Source organism: Mobula birostris, chromosome 17 (genome assembly GCF_030028105.1).
Source record: "Mobula birostris isolate sMobBir1 chromosome 17, sMobBir1.hap1, whole genome shotgun sequence".
NCBI lineage: Eukaryota > Metazoa > Chordata > Chondrichthyes > Myliobatiformes > Myliobatidae > Mobula > Mobula birostris.
In genome coordinates, this window is record NC_092386.1 from 19,090,776 (window position 1) to 19,116,146 (window position 25,371).

Genomic DNA, 25,371 nt, shown 5'->3' on the forward strand with positions numbered 1-25,371 from the left:
TCATATACAAAAGTATAAGGGAACACTGGTATTTCACAGGATTTCTTCACAACTTATCTACAAGTACTGTGCAATAAATAAATACTCCTCATTTTCTGTGCAAGATTGAGACAAGTAAACTTCTATGATTGCTATACTAAATGATAGTTTGTGTAATGAATCTCACTCCTTTGGGAAACAAACAGGAATTCCCAGGCATAGTTTAAATTCTATAGCATCAATTCACCGTCCCCCACCTCCACATGACTTATTCTGCTGTTTCAGGCATTTCCTAAGTGGTAGGCTGTATCTTTACCAGAATGCATCTCACATGTCAGTTGAGGACAATCTACACTGTAAATTGTTATGTTTAGTTTAAACCTATAAATCAGTATAGTTGGAAAGAATGTGGAAATTCAGCTCAACATTGAGCTGATTCCACAACCTTTGGACTCATTTTCATGAACTCTATAATTCATTTTCTCGATATTATTCATTTATTTATCCATTATTACTTTTTCGTCTTCTTTTGCACATTGATTATTCGTCTATCTTGTTTGTGCATAGTTTTTCATTAATTTGCATGTCTTTGTTCTATTGTGAATGTCTGTAATAAAGTGAATCCTAAGGACACAGTATATGGTCACATATGTTTACTTTGATAATAAATTTACTTTGAACTTTGAAAAATCAACAGAAACTTGGATAGGTACATGGATGGTAGGGATATGGAAGGCTATGTTCCCGGTGCAGGTCAATGTGAGTAGGCAGTTAAATGGTTTGGCACAGACTAGATGGGCCGAAGGGCTTGTTTCTGTGCTGTATTTTTCCATGACTCTCTTTCACTGTATGTTTCAATGTACATGTGATAAATAAATCTGAATCAATAATCAGACATATTTGTCAAACCCTTAAAGAAAGAAGATTGGGCAACATATAAAACTTAATGTACCACAGATATAATGAGAGATAGCGTGGCCACTGTGATTTATTGAACAAGTCTAATTCTGCTTCTGGGAATGGCAGTGGGTGGTGGCGAAGTCTGAAGAGCAGGTAAAACTGCATTAGTTCACCGAACAGTACAGTATACGTCAAGACATCTCCAGGCGGGGAATAAGAAGTAGCATGTTCCGAATACTAAAGCAGGATATATCGAATGTACAAGATGAGGGAGCAATGAAGAAACTAACACAATTCTTTTCAAACTTGCAGTAATATTTTTTAAAATATGTGTAAATGGGTCAATTAAACTGGTACAACAGCATTGTATATTTTAGCCCTGCATGTATAGGAGTGATCTGATAAACTTTTGTCAGTAGACACTCACATAAATTAATCACACTGTTAGTTCAGATATTGACCAGTCCCGTTTAGGAATAACCAGATTACCAGAATTCCCTAGGATACAGTTCCCAGAACATAGTCGGTTGCCCTCACTGGTGCCCTCCACACTCCTCCACCAGACACTCCGAGAACAGCAAAACAAATTAACGAGACCAACGTCTGCCTGCATGTCCCAATACTGGGATGCCTGCATGCAAGAAAACCAGATTCACTGTCAGGTCAGAAGTTGATGCTTCAGACAGAAAAAAAATAAAGTAACGTTGATGTCATACTGTCAGGACCACGATCACAGATGGAAGCCCCATCCACTGTGGATCCACGGCAGTGCTTCAGAAACTACTGCATCTCCTGAACCTAATAAACATCAGACACCGTGGAAGCTGGCAACCTGTTCAAAATAACCACTCCTTATTTATTTTTGTGACTGGGTGCGATGGAGCTTCCATTTACAAGCATTACAAATGAATCGAGCTAGCATAAACCAAGAGATCTTTGTCACAAGCAAGACCTGCAAGTGGATGAACAAATTTATACACATGGGTAACTTCTTTTTGTTGAATCCAGGGTATAGGACAGAGGAAAGTTAACACTTTCTCCTAGGGAAATAAAAGCAATGTTGAACGAAACAAATTCATATTCCAGTTGCTTGCATCCAGACTGCTATGGAAATTGAAAGCCAGTGACTTCTGGGTGTGATAGTGACCTCTGTGTTGACCAACCTGGCAGAAATTCATCATAGGACCACCAAAGGCTATTCAAAATATGTCCAGAAATCATCCTAATACTTCCATTTCTGGAGGGGTAGAAGGGTCTGCAAGAGTATTCCCGTCTTAATCTCAACAGTATAAACCGGCACCTAGAGTACTTGGGCCCCACCATGTGTCCACTTCAGCTGCTCTTAAGTCCCTCTAAGACCTAGCTGCATGGTACCAAAATTCCCAAGAACTCAATGGACTTCTCTCATTGCAGGGTGGGAAAATGAGGTGTAAGCTTACAAGGGTGCATCACAAAGTGAATGTACACAGTATCTACACAACCGAGACAGCGGATGTGTTAAATCCAGAGTAAATGCACACAAAACGCCGGAGGATCTCAGGTCAGACAGCACCCACGGAGAGAAATAAACGTTTCGGGTTGGGACCCTTCACCATGATGCAGATCAACAAAGTTCACGACATTGTCAGTGATAGTAAACCTGATTCTGATTCTGATTCAGGACTGCCTGCATTTTACAGGAACATTCACTTAAGTTCCTAACGAGAATACATCCTGTTCCATTAGAATGCACGCTAACACATTGACCATCAACAACAGTAAGTCATTTATAGAAATATCCGGTGTCCTTAAGACACACAAGGACTTAAAACTAGAGTCAAACCACTTGTAAGAATACTTATTGCCCAATACAGAGTTTGTTCATGATATGTACAGGACAGGTATGCATTGTGGTTCAGATAGCATCTAGAACCAAGTATAATTATCTCGAAATAAGGGATGAGTTATGTAGAACTGAAAAGAGAAGTTCTTCACACAGAGGGAAGGGATTTTTGAGTTTACCTAACCAAGGTGTCTGAGGGCTAGCTGTTGAGCACATGCAAGCAGAGACTGGATTTTGCAGGAATCACTGGAAGATGACGTCAAAACATGAAGGAAAATATCAGCCAAGATCCAAACAAAGTATTAGAGCAGGAGTAAACACCATGAATGGCCTCCATGTGCTCTCACTTCTTCTGTTAAATGAGAACACACCTGAAGGTTTTAAAAATTAAATGAAATCACTGTTTCAAAGCTCACAATTGCTTTGGAAGAAGCCAGAAGAGAACTATTTCACTAGCATGTTGCTGAAATGGCCAAAATACTGCAGCTGCTTTAAGTACTGCTTGACTCTTTCCACACTGAGTAATATGAGAAAATTATTCTTTATTAAAGATTTTCATTATTTAGCTTGTCCTAAATTAATCATGACAAGCACATTCAATAGTCTGCACAAATAATACTTACATCATCTTCTAAGCAAGCTGGGAATTGCTGTGTCTGAGTAAAGTCAATCTAGTTTGGACTATGGCCTTACTTCATTCCTTGCGTCATTATTCTCAATGACGTGATTAATTTTAGAATTGAAATTGAACCAAGCCTGATTGCACTAGCTGCCTCTAGTTTCTACTCTAAGAACTCAGTCCTGTTTCCCATTTGATCTACTATGAACCCTCTTTCTGGATCTACAACTGTCAGTGGATTCTTAAACAGATATTTCAGAGTTCACACTGCCGATGTTTCGGAGTTCTCTCAGTGAAATCAGCCAAACAATTTTAGTAATAAGCAATAAGCAAAATTGGTTTGCATTACTAATATATTTATTTATTTATTTTCACACACACACACACACACACATATATATATACACACACATATATATATATATATATATATATATATATACATACATACACACACACACACACACAGTATATATCCTTCAGACACTTCTGTCAACAGTTAAATTGTAATATTTTAGATGATTCTTTGATTAAGAAATCCAGACCAAACTTCATCTGACCCTCTTAATATAACAAAGGAAAGAGCAATGTTTTGCAAATTTGTGAACGATGGATCTTTATGAAGTTAACATTCTAACTTACACCAGGGAAGATGCAGTACAGATATACAATCTACTCCTCTGAAATAGATCACAATAAACAAAGAGGAGTATGAAGAATTCCTAATCATCCTAAATAATGCTAAAATTTCTGAAAAGCTTATGGACGTACTGTGCTTTTTCAAGGACAGTAATTGAGAATGACACTGTTGAAAAGACATGCATTGAATTGTGTATTATTTAAATTTTTAAAGCAACTTGAAAGAATTTTTTACAATACTTTTCCATTCTGGGGGAGGGGGAACAGAATGTTTCATTTTACAATTTATATCATAACCATCCTCCTGTGAATAACTGGCATTCCTTTTAGAAATATTATTTAAGTCCTATATACTATTTCCAATTGAACGGTAGTGAAGGTGGACAAAATGCAGGCAAAACAACAGTTAGTAAGTGACACTGAATGTTAAGAGTGCTGTGGGTAGGATTCCGACTGATAAAGCTGATGAAAAGGCTTTACCTACTGAGTGTGATTAAAAGAATGAATAAGCCGGAGAGGTGCGCGTGACACAAGAAGACATTTAAATGTGACGCCGTTACAGCTCGGGGTGTTGGAGTTCGAAGTTCAGTTCCGACGCCATCTATAAGGAATTTGCACGTTCTCCCCGCAACTGCATGGGTTACCTCCAGGTGCTCTGGTTTCTTCCCACGGTCCGAAGATGTATCAGTTAGTAGGTTAATTGGTCACTGTAAATTGTCTTGTGATTAGGCTAAAGTTAGATAGGTGGGATTGTGGGTGGTGCGGCTCCTTGGACTGGAAGAGCCTGGTCCACGCTCTATCTCTAAATAAAACTGGAACACTGAATTAAAAAAGTACTCAGGATCCACTGACCAAAATCCCTGAGAATGCTGAAACTGTGTGATGAGAAATGTCTACATATCCATAGAGACGGAAAACATTGGATACAATCTGAACAGCCAGGTCAAGACCCAAAGAGATTAAAGTCTTGAACTGCCTGCTTAATTTACATCTCTGATGTCTCTTGAATGCCCTCACGTTCATCTATTTGCCAGTATATTGCTGCTCTTCTGTTCACTGGTTCCAAAAAAACGCTGCTCGACCTCATGGTAACAAGGCATAACAGAGTTGGTATTTGCCTTCAATGTGTTCCAGCCTGCAGTGTGTAGGGAGCATGGATCCCATAGGTTTAGCTGAACAATTGATAAAACAGAACTTGTAAGAGTGAACTTTAATCAGCTGCTCATGCTGGAACACTAACAACAAACTTAAACCCAGGGCAAGAGTTGAAACATTCTCAATGTTTGAAAAGTTGGACGTCCTGAGTCAATGCTTAATGACAAAATGTAACAGGAACTGTACCCCTGCCCTGCTAAAACCATCTCGGTTGATTTACACTCCAGATTCTTTATCACCTCGGAATAGAATTTCCTCTGGCCTCTCCTGATCTGCCCATGCAGTTCAGCTCAACACTAAAAGAAATCCGAAAGTAACTCAAGACGCTATTGGCCAGACTGTGCTGCCTGCACACGCTGGCTGCAGTGCCCCGTCACTACCCCTCTCCCAACAACCCCCCACCGGTCCCCCATACCGACAAAATCTGGGATCCAGGTGAGCTGAGGCTCCACACCCACAAGGTAGAGCAGGTTCCATGTAGTACATTGGTCTCCGGTGATCTATATTCGGAATCTGATACACAAGGAGTGCTGTTCATCATCCATTCTATTGTATTTCATTGACCGATTGAGAAAGCTCACAAGAAAACGTATGTCAGGGTTGGCATGTTTTGTAGCTCCAAAGCATGAAACTAATTGAAAGGAAAACATGGGAGCCAGAAGGTGCAAGTCTCAGTTTGTTTTTTTAAGCAAGGTACACACATATAGATATGATGTAGTGGTGTAATGACATATGCCATTTACATACTTTTACAAATAACCCACACTGCGTTATGTAAGCAACAAAGAATGCTTAATCAAACAACAGATTTACAATATTACTCAAATATTTTTGAAATGTTACATACACAATGCTCCTCCTTGCTGAGCTATGAGCTCCAACAATATAAAATGCATCTCAACTATATACACAGTATACTAGATAATACAACTGCTATACAGACATCTGCACCATAGTAAATTTAAAATTGTGCTATTCAGGCCTGAAGATATAACCACTGTGAAGGATTTCTTATTCTTGTGGGATAACGTTTTTCCAAACAAGGACAGTCACTTTGCTTGGCAGGTGTGACTTGTGGCTGTGAAAACAATATCAGGTTCTGAGCTCTCCTCCTGCGTGGTGGTTGTAGGAATTGACTTGGAGACTGCAGGAAATGGCTCTGACAGCTCTGAACACCTTTCTGCTCCTTTTCTCATCTTTTCTCACCGGATCTACTGTGATCCTTGCTTCTCTCCTTTTCAACTACTTGTTTTTTTTTCTCTCACCTTCCTTTTCCTTCTCGTTTCTTATGAATATCTCTGAATTTGTGACGTTTATCCTCTTCCATAGCACTTATACCGTCATCCTCTTTCTTTTCTTTTTTCTTCTTTCTAGGATGTGCATCTTGATCTGGGAAGGTGCATTTAGTTCACTGGAGTATTCCCTTATTAATCCAACTATTGTTCCCTTTACGATCTGATCTCTCCTCTTGGTTTCCGCATCCACAACATCATCTGATGAATCCTCGGTTTCTGTACCTCCATTGACTCCTCTCTTCCAGCTGTTACGTACCCCGTAACTGGGTTGCCAAACCAGCAGAAATGGGCCACTTAGTTGGAGCCTGGATTACTGGAACTAAGAAAGTTTTATTAAAGAAATAAGTAACACAGTACTCTAATCGTAAGGATATAAATGCAATGGGTTAGCAATGATAAAACACACATGTACACAGAACTAGGATAATAGGAATCAATCAAGCTCTATCGCAGTCTAAGGGTAAAATAATCAGTCTCAAGTGACGCAGAGCTCAGTTCAGCTGAGTACAGTTCGCAGTAATTGCTGTTGTGCCGTTGGAGAGAGAGAGAGAGAGAGAGCGCGCGCGAATGCAAATTTCGAGTCACAGACCTTTGATGTTCCTCCGCAGTTAGCTTTCGGCGCGAGCCCTTTTAATGTCTTCTGAGGTCACCGACTGTGACCTCTCCGTTCCGGATACGTTCGTTCTTCCGCGGTGAACCTGGCACCCAGGCAAGGGCGGACACACACACCAGGTTCCCGCCGATCGTACCTTTTCACCCTATGCATCTATGGTCAGTCCCGCGACCAGACCTCCAAAACTCCCACCAACTTGTGGGGGGGCACACCGCACTTCCAGGGTCTCGTTATCTCGTGATCTCGTGGTGTCTGTCTTGCCTTAGCGAACCTGTTCCTTTTATCCCCCTGCTGGGGTATCGCCTGTCCATCAAACTTCAAACAGTTCAGGTTCAAAGCAACCGTTCTGTCAATGCTCAGAACTGTGTCTCTTTTCGTTAATCTCTCTCGTCTCTCATTAACATTTCTGAATGCTGCTCCATTGTCTCACTTATCTCTCTCATCAGCATCAATCTCTGATAACTTGGTCTTTCATCACACAACTGAAAATCAAGCAGCATGTCACATGTAACTGCCTGATTAAAATATCAGAAGCTTTCTCGTATATTTTGCCTACATGCTCCGTTGTAGTCGGACCACTACTTTCGTCACTTTCACAATTCCTCTGATCAGCCTGACCCTTCCGTCGTCCAGCATCTTTTCTATCCTGAGTCACAGAGGTTAACACCAACAGCTATTTGCTCTATGTTAGACCAGAGCTCATGGTTTACAGCATGGAGACTTTTTGTGGCATCATCCAGTACCTTTCTTGATTCACTTTCAGTTGACTCTATTACAGGGTATGTGGCATGCAACTAGTGGATGGATCTCCAATCAAGTTGTAGTTGACTCAGCCAATCACGTTCCCCCAATGCTGCCCCTTTGTTTTTATCACATGCAAGCCCGATGTGGCTTGTTGGTTGCTGTATTTCACTGTTATGAATGTCCTTCCCAGAGGAGGTGTCTTTTCTCCAGTATAAGGTCTTAGTTGGATATCCCGCAGGCTTCAGTTTGGTATCTTTGCCATTCAGACTCATTTTGTGGAACGACTGAAACAGCCGAGCCAATGCCCAATTCCATTTTAATTAATTTGCCGTTCACTTCTGGTGTAAGCCATTTTGCTTTTTTATTGTTAGGTTTCACTTTGTAAATATCAAGGCTACCCGGTCTTACATCCCTCTCATTAGATTTTGCATCAACAACATGCAGATCAGTACTTTTTCTGAAACTGCAATGTGATTTTTTATCGTTCTCTTTTCCCTAAGCAGTCCATTTCTTTTTGTCTGTCTGACATGCTATACGTGTCCTACTTTGTTGCATTTTCTGCAAGTTTCACCTTTAAACCTGCTTTAGTCGGATATATGTAAGCCTCTGCCACAACGGTAACACAATTTGTTCGATCAGGCCGTTTTTTCTCCTAGGATGTTGCAATTTTGTTCACACGTACTTTGGTTCCTAACTGCAGCTCAACTGCATCTCGATCTGCTCTTCCATTGATGCAGCAATTTCAAGGGCTCTTTTAAATTTAAGTAGTGCCTCAATTAAGAGTTGTATTTGAATGCTTTCCTGTAAAAGTCCACAATCTAAACAATCTCTCAGTGCATCTTTAAGCCCATCTGACAATACTCAGACAACTTTTACAATTCAGCCTTGTATGCTGACATTGACTCGCCTTCCTTTTGAATCTGCTAAGGTGTTCTGCAATCAACAATGTCTTCAGTTCTAAATGTTCCTGCATTACTTTCATGATATCAGCAAAGCTCATTTCCGCTGGTTTGGTCAGAGCAGTTAAACTTCAAAGCATACTATATGCCTTAAACCCAAAATACTCAGGAAAACTGATACTCATTTCTCACTGGCTATTTCATTTGCTTTAAAATACTGCTCAATCTATGCATACAATATCCAGTTATCTGCTGTGAAATCAACTTTCTCAGTCTTCCATTGTGGCCAGCCATTTCTGCTCTTTTTTATGATTATTATCACCTAGTACTCACTGATTGTGAAACCATGAATTCTCCCATTGTCCAACTTTTTAAATTCGTTCATCTTTCCCTTTTGCAAAGGAAATGTGCTGCGCTATTTTTTAACTCGAACATCATACTGCGCTTCAACAGATAGGCAGTCATCTCAGATTCGCTGTAAAAGTATGTTGTCGCTACTGTTATAATTAAAAGGAAAACAAGGAAGCTGAGGGATGTGAGCCTTCGTTCATTTTCTTTTAAGCGAGGAACACACTTATGACGTAGTAGCATAATGATGTATGTCATTTACATACTTTTACAAATAACCCGCAATGCATTTTGCAAAAAACAAAGAATGCTTCAGCAAACAATATGCTTAAGTACTATCAAAATACTAAATACACATCCAGAGTAGTATATTGTGACATATACATAATTTGCTAATAAATTTACTTTGAACTTTGAATTCAATCATTCGGGATGCTTGTTTCCAACTTGACTTGTGCTTCTTGCATTTCTGGACAAACTTCCTATGCTATGGGTAACAGACTAGTGCAATTGTACATTAATTCCATGGCGTTCCACTATTGTTACTTGTAATAATGTGCCTATTTATGTCTGGAAGGTATTTTGAAGAACTATTGGATGATGGAATTCTCCACCAACTTTGAAATTCCCTGCAACAGAGAACAATGGGATCTTTATATGTCAGTACTTGAGTTGTGTATATGAGATATTTTTTCTCTCTCTTTTACAGATAAACAATTATTATTGGGGATGTGTTGGTACTGCCCAAGATATTGACTTTGTTACAAAATTATCTTTGAAAATCAAAACCAAGAACACTTGTGTAAACTACACAAAATGTCATGATCCACAATCACCCACCTTGCTTAAAATAAAACAGACTTCCATTGAGGTTAGATACACTAAGAGATCACTTAGCATGAATCAACTGATCAAGCAATGAAAAAGCAGTTCATTTTCTAGCAACTAATCTGTCAAACTCTTTATTTCATAAATTTATGTGTTATCCATCTGTGATTCTACATTATTACATTTTTTAAAAGAGTTTTCAGGTATCTTTAACTATATTAGCCATTCTTGAGAATCATTTGATACTTGAACAGAATCGCAATAAATTGTCTCAAAATGAAATTGCCCTTATCTATTGCTCAAATCTGGTGAGCACCATGTGTACTATAAAAAGTAACACATACAATGTGGAGCTACTGACGGGTCTCCATTTATGCATCCTGAGGAAGAGCAGCGCTATTAAGGGATACAAATATTGTAACATCCTACACCCAACATATCAGGTGAGATTTCCACAGTCAGTTCCCATTCATAAATCTTAAACTTATAAAATCAATAGACTTTGAAGGTCAATTAACATGGATGAAGGAAGTTAGTAATTAAAGAGATGACTGACCCCTTAGAAGGGAGTATGACATTAAGAACTTGCTTGTTGTATGGCTGGGGAATTCATATCCAACTTCAGCATCACAGGTATTGATATAATCAATAGATCCAATGTAGCAACACAGCAAGTTTGCTTTGGCAATACTTTTGAGATCACTGCTCTCTAACATAAACCTGAGACAGTAATGTTACAGGAACACCAACAACTGATACATAACTCTTCTCTGCAGCTTTGACATTTACTGCAGGTTCCTTCAACATTAACTTAGGAAATTCCAAATCTGCCAAGCAATACCAACAGCACAAGGACCGCAACAAATCAAGGAGAAGATCTACTGCGTCTCCTTCAGAAACCAGGGACAGTCAATTAATGAGGCTTTCCCAGCAATATGCACATTACAAGAATATCATGTTAGAAAGTAATTCTTGCTGGTTAACAGTAGCAACTGTAAAAGCAAATAAAACAACTGTTTATCCTCTATATTAAAGGTATTTTATTGCATAATATTTGGCGCAATTGTACAATCTGAAGACGTTGCTGATACCTAACACTTCTTAAAAACAGGAAAAGATATAGACAAGCATAAGAGAGCAAAATGAGCTCATTCTCAGCAGTAAACCGACACCATTTTCCATTTAATAGTGACAGATAGTAGGACAGTGGTTGCTGAAGGTTCATATGAAGATTATGTTAGGGAACAATAATTTGTCAGTGATTACCTGGCTGAGAAAATGGGAAAAGCACTGATCTAATTAATAAAACACAGAGACTCCAGTATTTCTAATACCACACTCTATAAACATTTTCTTTCTGAAATTCTAACATTTTTTTTCCAATTATCGTAACTTTCAATAGGGACCTCTGTCGAACACTAGCAAAATTTTTTAAAGACAGAGTAGAATAAATTTTAACTGGAAATCAGTATATTGGAAGGAAAACATCTCATCAAATTGCCATTTCCTCAAGAGGAATTTTAATGCAAGTGGACAATTATGGCAGAGCAAAGTTCCTTAAATGTCAACAATTCACCCAAATCAACTCATAGAGAGAACTATATGCTATAAATGCTTACAGTAGCCTTTTTTGAGACCTCAAGGACACCTCTGAATTGTTATATTGATTGAATTTCTACAGGATCACAAGATTATTTTCTCTTTAATGTCATCGACAGATTAACTGTGGGGTCTGAAAGTAAAATAAGCCTCGAATAGTTTCACTCTGGAAGTTAACACTAGATAGTACATAGACTATATAGATCACTGCACCTCATTTAAACCACAATCACTGAATACAACAGATAACTGATTAATAATCAACTGAAGAAGTTTCCATTATCTTAATTCATCCAATAAATACGTGGAAATACGGAATTGTTAACAGGAGCAACCACTTTCAAAAATGTGTCTGAGAATAAAGAAGTACTCACCAATATAAAGTGATGAATCTCTCTTCCGTACATGGTCATCAATATAGGAGACTCCAAGTGGTTGAATGGGAGTTGCTCCCGCCCCAATGATAACCTGCGCCACAATAACCAGGACATACATCATGTTTGTCGTTTCTGTTTCTGCGCACGTTTTTAGATTCTTCTCCACTTCCATCTGCTCTTCCTCCAAGGAAAGGTTGGCCAGGCAGGTGTCTTTCACCACTGATCTATCCACCTGCTTGTATTGATACTGATGGCTTAGGAACTCGGGTAATGCACAGAATAAAGACCCTATGGCCATTATGATTCCACCACAGCCTATCAGTCGTGGCCTATGACCCTTGCCACCGAAGTAGCTCACCAACAATATTATCATGAGGTTTCCAATCTCAAAGCTACTTGCAATCACTCCCAGTTCAGTGCTGTGTAGGTCAAATCGCTTCTCAAGCGTTGTTAGAATACTGACCTGTGAAACACATGAGAAAAGCACTGTCAGTATTTTAAAAGGCAACAACCTGATTTAAAACTTATGTGCACCAAGGCTTACGTCCATTTCACTGAACCCTCTTGTGGTTGTACACAGTCATCTTCATCAATAATTATATGTGACAGAATAAAAGAGTATTGCTTATAGTTACCATATCGTCATGATACTCTGCTAGAAATTTGCAGACGCCGAGCTCAAATCCCATTACAGTGCTGGAAATTAATCATGAGAGAACTGCTATATTATTTTGCCTGTGCTTCAAGGTGCTTTGAAGTGAAATGTCAGAACCAGAATCAAGTTTAATATCACTGGCACATGCCACAAAATTTGTTGTCTTTGAGACACCAGTACAATGCAATACATACTAATAGAGAAAAAACTGTGAATTACATACTGTATGTATTAAATAGTTAAATTTAAGAAGTAGTGTACAAAATAAAAGTTTTAAAGAAGTAGTGAGGTATTGTTCATGGGTACAATGTCCATTCAGAAATCTGATTTCAGAGGGGAAGAAGCTGTTCCTGGATTATTGAGTGTGTGCCTTCAGGCTCCTGTACCTCCTCCCTGTTGGTAGCAATGAGAAGAGGGCATGTCCTGGGCGAAGGGGGTCCTTAGTGATAGATGCCACCTTTTTGAGGCACCACTCCTTTGCAGATGTCTTGGACAATGGAGTAGGACAAAGATGGCATTTGTCCTACTGTTAAAAAAATGAAATCTTACATGTGTTCTCTCCTGTTCTTGCAAGTAAAATGTGCAAAGGTTTGACCATCGTCCACACAGTGCAAATCATCGTCTCAGTAATACTATCTACCAATAAATGTAAAGACATCTTGACAAAACAGGAACCCAATTAACAACTTATATATCTTTTCTGTCAATTGTGAAAGAATCAACAAAAATAACTGGGCAAAGATGTGAACTTGTTACTTAGAACAAAGAGCTAACCAACAGACTTCAAGCCACAGATAAACCACTAACTTCATGATTTTGTAATTAAAATAAGTCAAAATGTGAGGGTACCTAGGGTCAAATCCATGATAAGGACTTGCTGACACCTGACATTACACCTGAACTCATTAAAGGAATGAGATAAGGGAAATGGTTGGCAAACAGGCTGTACTTCCGAACTATGGTCAAGAACATCACTTCAAAATACCTTTCACAGTCAGAGGAGAAACCATCAAAACCAAATCAAGTCAAGAGCTATCCGGAAGTGAGCTTTCGCAAGACATGTGAAGAAGAAGGATTTCCCCTCCCAAGTGATGTTGGTGTCAACTCTGCCCCTGCAACATCCAGCTGCCTGATGCAAGTCAGTAAACTGAATGACCATTTTATGCTGTTGGTGTAGCTGTAAAAATAATGTATTATAATCAAGTCTCATTCATAAATTTGTCAGTTTCACCAATAGTCATGCTGTCAGCCAACTGAGCTCAAAAAACTGACACTAAAATGTTATTGTCAATAATTCTCAATATTTATTTTTTTTATTTAGAGATACAGCACATCTGGCCAAATTACACTCACGTGACCAATGAGCTACTAAACCATATGACTTTAGAATGTGTGAGGAAACCAGAGCAGCACACAAAGAAAACCCATGTGGTCACGGGGAGAACATACAAACTCCTTACAGACTGCGGTGGAATTGAACCCAGGTCATTGGTGCTGTAGTAACGTTACGACTGTCTTCCTACTGTGCCACCCCCCCCCCCCCCCGCAATATGTTCACTTCAGGATGAGATGTTTAGATGCTCATAAAACATGCTAAAAACTTCTTTTATTTTATAGTTAGGAATTTTTTAGAAGGCTGGGAAGAACTCAGCAGGTCAGGCAGCATCTGTGGAGGAAAATGAACAATTGATGTTTTGAGCTGAACACGGGAAATCTGCAGATGCTAGAAATCCAAAGCAACACACACAAACTGCTGGAAGAACTCAGCCGGCCAGGCAGCATCTATGAAAAAGAGTAAACAGTTGATGAGACCATTTATCAGGAATGGAAACAAAAGGGGGTGTGGGGGGGGGGGGAAGAATGTCCTTCTGAAGGGTCTCGGCCTAAAACTCTTTTTCATAGATGCTGCCTGGCCTGCTGAGTTTCTTCAGCATTTTGTGTGTGTTGCTTTTGATGGTTTGACAGGACTCAAAAGGAAAGTGATGGAAGCCAGAATAAAAAGGGGCGGAGGAGGGGGGAAAGGAACACAAGCTGGCATGTGATAAGTGAAACCAGCTGAGGCAGAGGTAGGTGAGTAGTGGGAGGGGGAGATGAAAGGAAATGATGAGAGAAGCTAGGAGCATCTACTATTAGTACAGTCATTTATAGTTGCTAAGAGTTACAACTTCAGCACTTACATAAAAAACACTAATATTCGACATGAAAGGTTTTCTTTGAAAGAATAAGAGTGTTTTTTTGGCAATTTAAGAGTGGCGTGATGTAAATATGGTGAGGCTGAGGCCTATATTACCCTCTATTAAACAGATGAACTATCCTGAGCCAAAGACCCAAAAACCACTTGAAACAGATGAAAATGCATTGAAATTACAGTTCCCTCAAGCAACATAAATCCTGCAAAACAGGATAGAAGCAACCACATCAAAAAAAAGAGACAAACTACCCAACATTATCATTGTCTTATCAATATATTGATGATTCTTGAGAATGTACTAGCTGCAACTGCTTGAAGTCCTCAATGCCAGACAACTCAAAAGGAGACTTCAGTTTCTGGAGTCAAAGCGGTTATCAGTAACCCGAGGGTGTGGGCAGGAATTAAATTTAACCACTTTTTGGAGGGACATTGAACAGAACTGCATTCTGGCATCTGTACATAGGTGCATATGTTGTGCTCAGTAATAACTCGGAAGTGGGGCTTGCCTGTGCAATCACTAATTGCCTGTTGGAACCCAGGAAACTACATGAAACTACTTTTTTTATTTATTTACTTTTTTTTTAAGTAAACTCTGTGAAGAGATCATTCAAGTTTAACTAAAATTCTGGATCAGTAAGTGGCTCCTAGCACCTTATTACAAATGAATTGTCCTAAAGGAAGACTTCTTGAGTTATTACCCTAAAAGTTTCACATAAACAATCGTGAGGTTCTGATTAAAAAGATACATTCTTTCCTTGAAGGCGGCCTGCTACACTGCCAAAAGGAAATCAGTTAGCTCATTTGCAATAGAGGAACCAATAAAAATATATTAAGAAGTTAGAATTCGGAGCACCCTTTGTAACCTGGATAAACATGAAAGAATCCTTAAGAATATCAATAACAATAAAATTCACAATTAATATCTGTGTTGTTAATTTTGACAAAGAAGATAAGAGAGTTAGTCATCTTCCTCAGAGGAGCAGTCTGGAAATGTTTTAGACACCTCCAGCCCAACTTTCTCTTCCCTCCAACGTTTTAACCCTCAGTGACAGGGACCTCATTCTCAACTACTTCATGTGACTACATGCTCACCATACTTAACGAGTACTGCTTTTGATCACAATCCAATTCCAATCCCAGAGAAGGCTCACCCTCCTCAAAAGCCTGCTCGGCTTTGTTTCACTTTTTGCATTGCAATGAATTACTTGTATTCAGGAAGGAAATAAGCCCAAGTTTAAGACTTTCAATAATGTCAAAAAAAAAACACAGACCAGGAACATGGTACAGCTTCAGCCATGGTGCAGTTTACACAAAGTGATTCCTGGATCAGAGGGCATGTGCAATTATGAGAGGTTGGACAAACTGGGTTTCGTCTGGAACACCAATGGCTGAGGTAAGATATGACTATGGGAGGCATAGAGTAACAGACAGTACCTTTATCCCACGGTTCAAATGTCTATTACCAGAGGGCACGCATTTAAGGAGAGAGGGGATAATTTCGAGATGTGTGGGGCAAGATTCTTATACAAGCGATGGTGGATGCCTAGAATGCACTGCCTGGGGTGGTGATAGAGGCAGTTACAACGGTCTTTTAGGAAATGTGCAGATAGGCATATTTTTGAGGAAAAGGGAAGGATATGGACATTGTGCAGGTAGACAAGTTAGTTTAGTTAACCATTTGATTACTAATTTACTTGGTTGGGCACAACATTGTGGCCTAACCCTGTGCTGTACTGGTCTATGTTCTTTGCTATAGATATGCAACAGAATGGTTAGGACATCAACTGAGGTTAGTGAAAAAGGCAGAATGTTAGATGTTCCAAAAAAAGTTGTTCACTAACTGTCACAAGACTGGCCTGCTCTGTATTCCTAACATTTTTAATTATATTTTCAGCAAGTCTGGCTTTTCAGATTCAAGATGATTCTGGAATTCCCACCCTCCGGCAAAGAGCCAGACTTTCAGGAAATGAGGCTTGGACATTCAACCCAAAATGATGCAACTTGCACTTCCTGCAATCACCACCACCCTGCTGGGATTTCAGGATTACTATTTGCATTTGGCTCAAAACAGATTTTTAAAAATATATTTCAAGGTCTTTTTAAATCTACAGATAATTCTCAGAGTTGCCCCATAATGTCACTTTATCAGTACGATGTTGAAGCTTCGATTGATAGTCTTCATAAATATAGATTCAATATTGTTCCAAAATGCAATTAACTCAATATCAAAGTTACATTCCTAAAACACTTGTAAAATGTCTGGCATACTTGCTCAGAATGTCTGTTTACAGTTGTTATTATTATTCCCCTTTCAAAGCTAACTGTGTTTTCAGATCTAAATTTATTTAATCTACTTCAAATATTTTATATATAACTATTACAATAATTGTTCAATTTGTCTGTACCAACTAACTTTGCCCATTCAGTACGGACCATTTTAACTTAAAACAGCTGCCTTGTAAAGTGTCACACTAACTATTATGCCACCCCTCCCATCTTCCCACAGTGCCTTACACTCGTGTTTGTTAGAACACGAGCTGTACAATATTGCGTCAGAACAAATGGATCCACACACTCGAGCTGGCTATCAGTCCTCCATCAGCGACAAGAGGCCATTGATCACGTTAACGTGTCCCAGGCTTCTGTGCCTACTCACTGCGCCGGGTGTAAGTTGCACACACATCTGACCTCTCACTCTTTTGCTGCACTCATTATCAAGCAAAAGGGTGTTCCCTCTATAACTGAAGTGGAAAGCTAGATACACTTTGAAATTGTCATTACCCATCAGCTTTAGAGCAGTCATACAGCAAGGAACCATTCCGATGTATGGGATCATGAATCTTCATTTAACAGTTAAGATCAGGGAAGAGTTTTTGTATATTTTTCTTAGTTTCAATTACATAAAGTTTTAAGTTTCAGTTTTTTAATTTAAGTTTTAATTGATTGCAATCAGTTTCATGGACTATATGATTTTTTTCATTCAATCATATAAATAGATGTTTAATTATTCTGTTTCTTTCAATACCGTCTAATAATCAGAAACATTTGAAAAAAGCAGAGGCCTTCTGACAGTACAGAGGTCTGGGCACCATATGACTGCAAAAAGCTTAGTACAACCACTGGACATCACAAGAGGCAGGCCTGAGGTACAGGCTCTGTCACCCAACCCAGTGTGTTCCTATGAAATTCCACCTTAAATTACCATCCTCCGCATTCGCCAAACGTAATTTTGAGATGATTAAAGCAGTGCCAATGAATATATTGAAATATATTGCCACAAGACACAGATGAAAGAATACATTACAACAATTCCTGTGAAGTACGCTCATTGATCTAGACGACTGAGGTTATTCAAATTTTTCAAAGGAAAGAGGAGGCAATAGCTCAGACAGATCTGCACCTGGAGTTGTGTGAATTCATGCCAAGCCAACAGTATAATTTCAGTATAAGGTTTCCATACATTTGCCTGAAGTTTCTCTCTACATTTTAAGTGGAAATTTTAGCAAATATTAACACATATTCCATGGAGTAATATTTTAGCCTGTTTCTTTTTCCTTTCCTCATCTCTTTCTTTTCCAGCAAAAAAATTTTTAGCAAATTCTGAATCATTTCACTAGGAATTTGAGGAGATACTTCTAGTCATCAAATTTCTACAGATGTACAGTGGAGAACATTCTAGCTGGTCACAGGAGCCACTGCACAGGATCAGAAAATGCTGCAGAGGGCCCTAAGCTCAGCCAGCTCCATCATGGGCACTAGCCTCCGCACTGTGGACAACATCTGCAAAAGGCAATGCTTCAAAAAGGCAGAACCCACCATTAAGGACCTCTATCGCCCAGGACACATCCTCTTCTCATTGTTGCTATCAAAGAGGAGGTACAGGAGTGTGAAGCCACAATCGCAACATTTAAGGAACAGCTTTTTCCCCTCCACAATCAGAGCCATTGTGAGCCTCAGTTTTTGCACTACATTTTATTCTATCAGTGATGATATGCTGTGTCATATTAAAGGGGGTGAATACTCATGCAATCAAATATTTTATGTTTTATATTTGCAGGTACAGAAGTCTCCAGGTTAAGAATGCCCAACTTACGGACAACTCGTACTTACGAACGGACTACCATAAAGCCTATTATATTAAAAATTTGAAAACATTGCACGGCTTCAGCGGTTCGTCGGCTCGAGGAAGGAGAACGCCATCCGCCATTTTAAGTCGGATCACGTTGCTGTTAACACTGTGCTGAGTGTGTAACTTTGTATTTGGCTTAAATTTTTCTCTTATTTACTCTTGTAACCCCATGCCCCCAAAGCCTAAATCCGATGCAAGTGCTGGTGATGCATCAAAGAAAAGGAAAACGATCATGATTGAAAATAAAGTGGAAATAATTCTTCTTATTATTATGATATACTGTATTATTATGTTTAAGATGTTTTAGTGTATTTGAAAGTGTTTCTTAAGTGTTTTACATGCATAGAAAGATAAAATATACACTATATACTAAGACAAACATTTGACTAACTGACGCTAAATAAGGACTGTATATACCTGTTCCAACTTATCTACAAATTCGCCTTAAAGACAGACTTAGGAATGGATCTCATTCGTAACCTGGGGACTGCCTGTAACTTAGACCAGTTTGTAGAAATTTGTTTTCACTTTGACACATAAGAATCTTTTCTAGTGATCTGTGTCAAAAAAGCCAAATTAAATCCACTGTGATTCAATGTTATACAACAATAAAACTGAAAACTTCCAGGGACTGGGGTGGAGTGAATACTTTATATAGACACTAAATATACTGGTAATGAGTGTCTTCTGTCTGCACTCACAGAACCTGTGAAACTGATTTCACACAAGTGCTCATGAATCAGATTCTCAGAAGTCAGCGGGGACGTAGCATTACTTCAAGGAGGCATTGTCTACATTCTTGAATCAATTTTCCTGTCTGCCTGAATCTCACGACATATGCCAATGGTAATAAACCTGATTCTGATTCATCAGAAATAGTGAGTAAGCTTCTGAATTAATTCGGCAAGTGATGGGGCATGTTTTGGTCATAGCACAGAGGAGAGAATAGAGTCTGGAGTAAGTTATATCTTTAATTAATGAAAGGAAAGTACAGTAGGTTCTATTGTGTGTGTTCCCCAGCTAACAACATCCACCACACCCAGTCTAGGCCAGCACTGACAGCACTCCAAAACATGTTCTCTAGATGCACAATTAGGGACTTTTAACTACTTGAGTCAATATTTCCAGTTTTAGTGTATGTCTTGGACAGAGATAAGCATTGAAGGCTTCTTACAGGGGAAAAAAAAGTGGTGTTGGAAAAGCATGAGGAAGGAATTTCAGAGCATAGGGGCGTTGCCAGTTGAAGGCACAGTCATCAACAGTAGAATGATTAAATTTGGTGATGACCAGAATTTAGAATGCAGTGGGAGATTTATAAGGCTGTAGATGTTTATAGAGGCAAGAACATGGTGACATTTTCAATTAAGGATGGAAATTTTAATATCAAGTTATTGCTTATCCAGGAGGCAGTCAGTCAGCAAGCTCTGAGGTGGATGGGTGAGTTTAAGGTTTTTGATTCAAGTTTCAAGGTTTTGACTTATCTCAAAACTACAAGAAGTGAAAACTAGGAGAGCCCCTCTCATTAATATAGATGACAAATAATAAATATCGCAGCACCAACCCCTGGGGCACATCGCTGTTTCTGAGACTGGAGGTCTGGACCAATCTTCCACCATCACCATTTCCCACCATCCAGCTATTTCTGAATCCATGTTGCTTGCTCTTTGTGGATGTCATATGATCTAACCTTCCTGAGCCATCTACCAGGCACAGCCATATCAGAAGCCTGACTGAATTCCACATATACTACATCTACTGCCCTCTGCTTGCCAACCTTCCTAATTATTCCATCAAAAAACTCAATCAAGTTTATAAGACAAGATCTGCCTGAGACAAATCCATGTTGGTTACCCCTAATCAACCCCTGCCTGTCTAAACATATCTATATGCCTCAGAATGATTCAAAGTTTCTCAGGAGATTGTATTCTGTTTTACAAGAGTGAAGACGTCACATGCTTATTTGCACAACATGGTTTGATTTATAGGTCTTCAATTTCTGTGTTCAGATAGCAGACCATAAATAATGCAAGTGGTTAGAATTTAACAAGGTATCATTTAGACACAGTGCTAACTCCAGATTAATCGTGTGTTACCCCACGATTATTCTACAACAAGAATGAAATGTAAAAATAGCCATCTGACTCAAAAAAATATTCTCCTTTCTCCTGCTGCAATTTGCAGGAATAATATTATTACTTTTGCAGCTTAAAGTGAAATCAGGAAGTGACAAGATCAAATACATATTCATTAATTTGTTCTCCACTCCACCTAATGTTTCAGGAACTTGGGAAAGTCGGTGTTGGAGTCGACAGATGGTTTTACAGGCTGTGTATGAGAAAAGATAGAAGCATCAAGGAGGAAGCAGTCCAAGAGGATGATATGGTACAGTTAAAACAACACCTTTCAATAAACAGTATTGGGCTGGAAATTGCAGGCATGTGCCAACAATTCATCAATGGTTTTTGATAAGACACAAGCGATTCTGCAGATGCTGGAAATCTTGAGTATCACACACATTCCACAGGAAACAGTGCAGCATCTATGGAGGGGAATAAGCAGTCAGTGTTTTGGGCTCAGACCCTTCGTCAGGATCTTCATCATCAACTTTTATTTCCCTCCATGATACTGCCTGACTTGCTGAGTTGCTCCAGCATTTTGTGTGTGTTCCGTGTATGGCTACAATGACATTTACTGGGATAAATACCATTATGTGTCTCTGAACAGCCCATGAATCCATGAGCATTAACTCGCTTCTTGCTCTTTTTGCATTACTTATTTATGTTTCATTTCTTTTTGTAGCTTACAGTAGTTTTTAAAAATGTATTTCACTGTACCACTGCCACAAACAACACATTTCACAAACATATGTCAGTGACAATCAGCCTGATTCTGATCATGTTGCAATTCTCACACACGTGGCAAACTCAAATTTTGTTATCTTACTTTGCCTAACAACCTTCTAACATGAAATGTTCCAGGGAATTCAATGACATACTACATACCTGTTTCCAATTTTCCAGAGAATACACCGAGGAATCTGCCTGCTGAACCAATTTCAGGTTATACGTGGCGCAGACACAGTTCAGCAGATGACAATGGCTGTGAGTGACCCAGATAAGAGCAAGGTAATATACAATTCCTTGCTGAGTTGCTTAAATATTAAACTGTTAAATGTGTTTACATTTTTAGGTATTAATATTTAATCATTTTCAAACAGGAATGAATAGTCCACTGATGCTTTAAATTCTTTTTGGATGTTTCTGAACCTCAAAGACATTCAGAGATACTCAAAGCACTTGTTAGGTTTGAAAGCTGTTTAAGCCTGGGCAGGAGGCTTCAAGTTTCTCAAACATTTCTGACAGTAGGACTTGTTTGGGCCATGTCCATGATGCTTGTTTGGGCCATGTCCATGATGCTTGATCATAACTATATTACATTGAACAAGTCCCTGAGTCTAAATAGGACAGCTCCACCTTTGATTGGGACAGTTCTGGGCTGCAAATCAACACTCTTGGATCTAGAAAATGTAGTAGCCCATTGCTAACAGCAAGTGTTAAAGCAATCTGTTGCAGACGTTATTTGGAGGGAGTTTGCTAAGACTTTAGGAAAATAAACTTCCTTGATGCTCTTGTCTTGGCAGTCACTTTGGCCATGATTTATATCTTTATTGCTTCCATTGGATAGCGTTCAAACGAAGGAACTCTGGCCAGCAAAAACTAAGATCATCAGTAGCATTGACGAGAGGCGAATAAAGCCAGAAATCCAACCATCAACTTTTCCTCGATCTTTGGATCAGCTCCACCTCACACAGTGAATTCACCAGCTGAGGTCATGTCCCCTGGGACATGGCTTTGTTATTGCTGGAAATTCCAGGGTAACCAGTAGGGTACGTGGCATGAACAAGCACATCACGGATTCCTTAAAGTCATAATCTAAAAATATAACCACTTTCAGATAAATTATTCCCTACAAACCAAAATAAAGAAGTCAGAAGCCTTTACATTTTAACTCGAGGGTGTGCAAATGCTGTTTTCGGACACGCTGATTTGAATTACAAAACAGGGTGCATAGTTGGTTGTAAGCACGAGAGGGGTAAAACCAGTTTACTTTTAACTATTAAGTAAAATATTGAACAATACATAAAGGACAAAATTTACTGCCACGGTGTCATCACTAGGTAGCACTGTGGGTGCTTGAATGAGGGGAGATCTCATTGAAACCTATTGAATATTGAAAGGCCTCAATACAGTGGGCATGGAGAGGATGCTTCCTACAGTGGGGGTACAGCCTCAGAATATGAGAACATCTCTTAAAAACAAAGATGAGGAGGAGTTTCTTTACTCAGAGGGCAGTGAATCTAGACTTCATCGCCACTGACGGCTGTGAAGACCAAGTCATTGAGTCTAGCTAAAGCAGAGTTTGATAGGTTCTTGATTCGTCAGGGTGTCAAAAGTTACAGGGAAAAAGCAGGAGAATCGGTTGAGAAGGATAATAAATCATGGTGAAATGGTGGAATAGGCTCGATGAGCCAAATAGCCTAATTCTACTCCTACAGATTATGGTCTTCTAGCATTCACAGTGTTTAGTGGTGCATGAATAAATGGCATAATCTAAATTTGATATTTAAAATGGCACTAATACTCAATTCAACGTGCAGTGTGCCACAAAGGAAACAACTCTTACATTTAAGAGTCATATTGCACAGAAAAAAAGTTTTTTAGCACAACCGGTCCATGTTGATCAAGATTCCCGTCTAAGTTGGCTCCATTTGCCCATCTTTGGCCCACATCCCTCTAAACCAGATTTTCCCAACCTTTCTTTTAAGCCATGGATCCCGACCCCGTGAACTGGGGGGGGGGGGTCCATGAACCCCAGGTTGAGAACTAAACCGTTACTAATCATGAACCTGTCCAAGTTTCTTTGAATGAAAAAAAATTAGTAGTTAAAAAAATGATACAAATCCAGGTTTAGTACCTCTTATCCAAAACACTTAGGGCTGGAAGTGTTTCTGATTTCACATTTTTTCGTATTTTGGAATATATAATGAGATTGCTTGAGAATGTCATCATCTCTGACCCTGAATATATGTGCTATCGGTAAGCAGTCTTTGTCTAATACTTGTTCAGCACACATATCTACTTAATTAAAATTATTACATATCATTAATGTAATTAAAATATAATGTATGCAGGATAACAAAGGCAGCTCGGCAGCATTGGGAGAATACCTGAATCAGCTGCTGACCAACAACAAATAATGGAAGGCTTTCAGTCCCCACCTACGATGCCATGTTTTGATTAAAAGGTAACAGTACATTGTATTTGTATCTTACTTTGTTTTAGTGGTGTAGTTACGTTTTTATAAAAACAATCAACATTGTAGACTTGTTCTAGTGTAAGATTTTCATCAGTGACAATCTTGGCAAACACATCAATGAATTTCTCTGCTGCTTCACGATCAGTAAACACTTTAAAAATTTAATGCCGTGACTTTTCTTAAGTTTCTGCAACCAGCCCGCTGAATATTCTAACCTCCTCAAATTTTCAGTCTGTCATGATAGATTTCCGTTTGTCTCATGATCAGCAAACCATTCAGTGGCATATTTTCAATCTGATACCGACGAATCCACTCTTTCAGTACACAACCGAGATCCTCATTTTAGGTTTAATGCAGTGTTTTTCCAATTGTCATTAACTTCTGTTCACTACATATATGAGATCACTTTTCATAATTGTCTGTGGTGTGCAGAGCACTGAGCATTGCCTGGGAACCTTCCCTAGCAACTTGTGCAATTGTCCATTTGTGACATCAAATTTTGGATTTTGGAGATGTTCAGATTTTGGATTTTCAGATAAGGAGCACTCAACCTATATCAGCTTCAATATCACCGGCATATGTCATGAAATTTGTTGTTTTGCAGCAGCAGCACATCGCAATAAGTACAAACTATAAATTACAATAAGAAATTATATACATAACACTAACTTATATAGAGAACACTTTTCATACAATGTAGTTCAAAGTGCTTTACTGTGAGATAAAGTGCAAACATGAAAATAAAAGACAAAAAGATGTTAATTAAAGCAAGGTTAAATAAATAGGTTTTGAACTAGCATTTGAAAATCTCAACTGTCGGCCCCATCTTTAGTACTAGCCTACAAACTACCCAGGACATCTTCAAGGAGCAGTGTCTCAGAAAGGCAGCGTCCATTATTAGGGACCTCCAGCACCCAGGGCATGCCCTTTTCTCGCTGTTACCATCAGGTAGGAGGTACAGAAGCCTGACGGCACACACTCAGCAATTCAGGAACAGCTTCTTCCCTTCTGCCATCCGATTCCTAAATGGATATTGAACATGTGAGCACTACCTCACTTTTTTAATATATACTATTTCTGTTTTTGCATGATTTATAATCTATTCAATATATATATATATACTATAATTGATTTACTTATTTATTATTACTATTTTCATCTTCTAAATTATGTACTACATTGGACTGCTGCTGCTAAGTTAACAAATTTCACAACACATGCCGGTGATGATAAACATGATTCTAATTCTGAGTCTGCATTCCT

General features: G+C 38.9%; 1 protein-coding gene across 2 annotated transcripts in view; it reads right to left on the reverse strand.

Annotated features, from left to right (window-relative positions):
- The window catches only part of LOC140211536 (solute carrier organic anion transporter family member 3A1-like), a 307,116-nt gene that overhangs the window by 278,327 nt on the left and 3,418 nt on the right, over positions 1-25,371 (reverse strand). For both annotated transcript variants that reach the window (XM_072281326.1, XM_072281327.1), the window contains exon 2: positions 11,815-12,280. In XM_072281326.1, the coding sequence (XP_072137427.1) occupies positions 11,815-12,280 (466 nt within the window). The remainder of the gene's footprint in view (positions 1-11,814; positions 12,281-25,371) is intronic.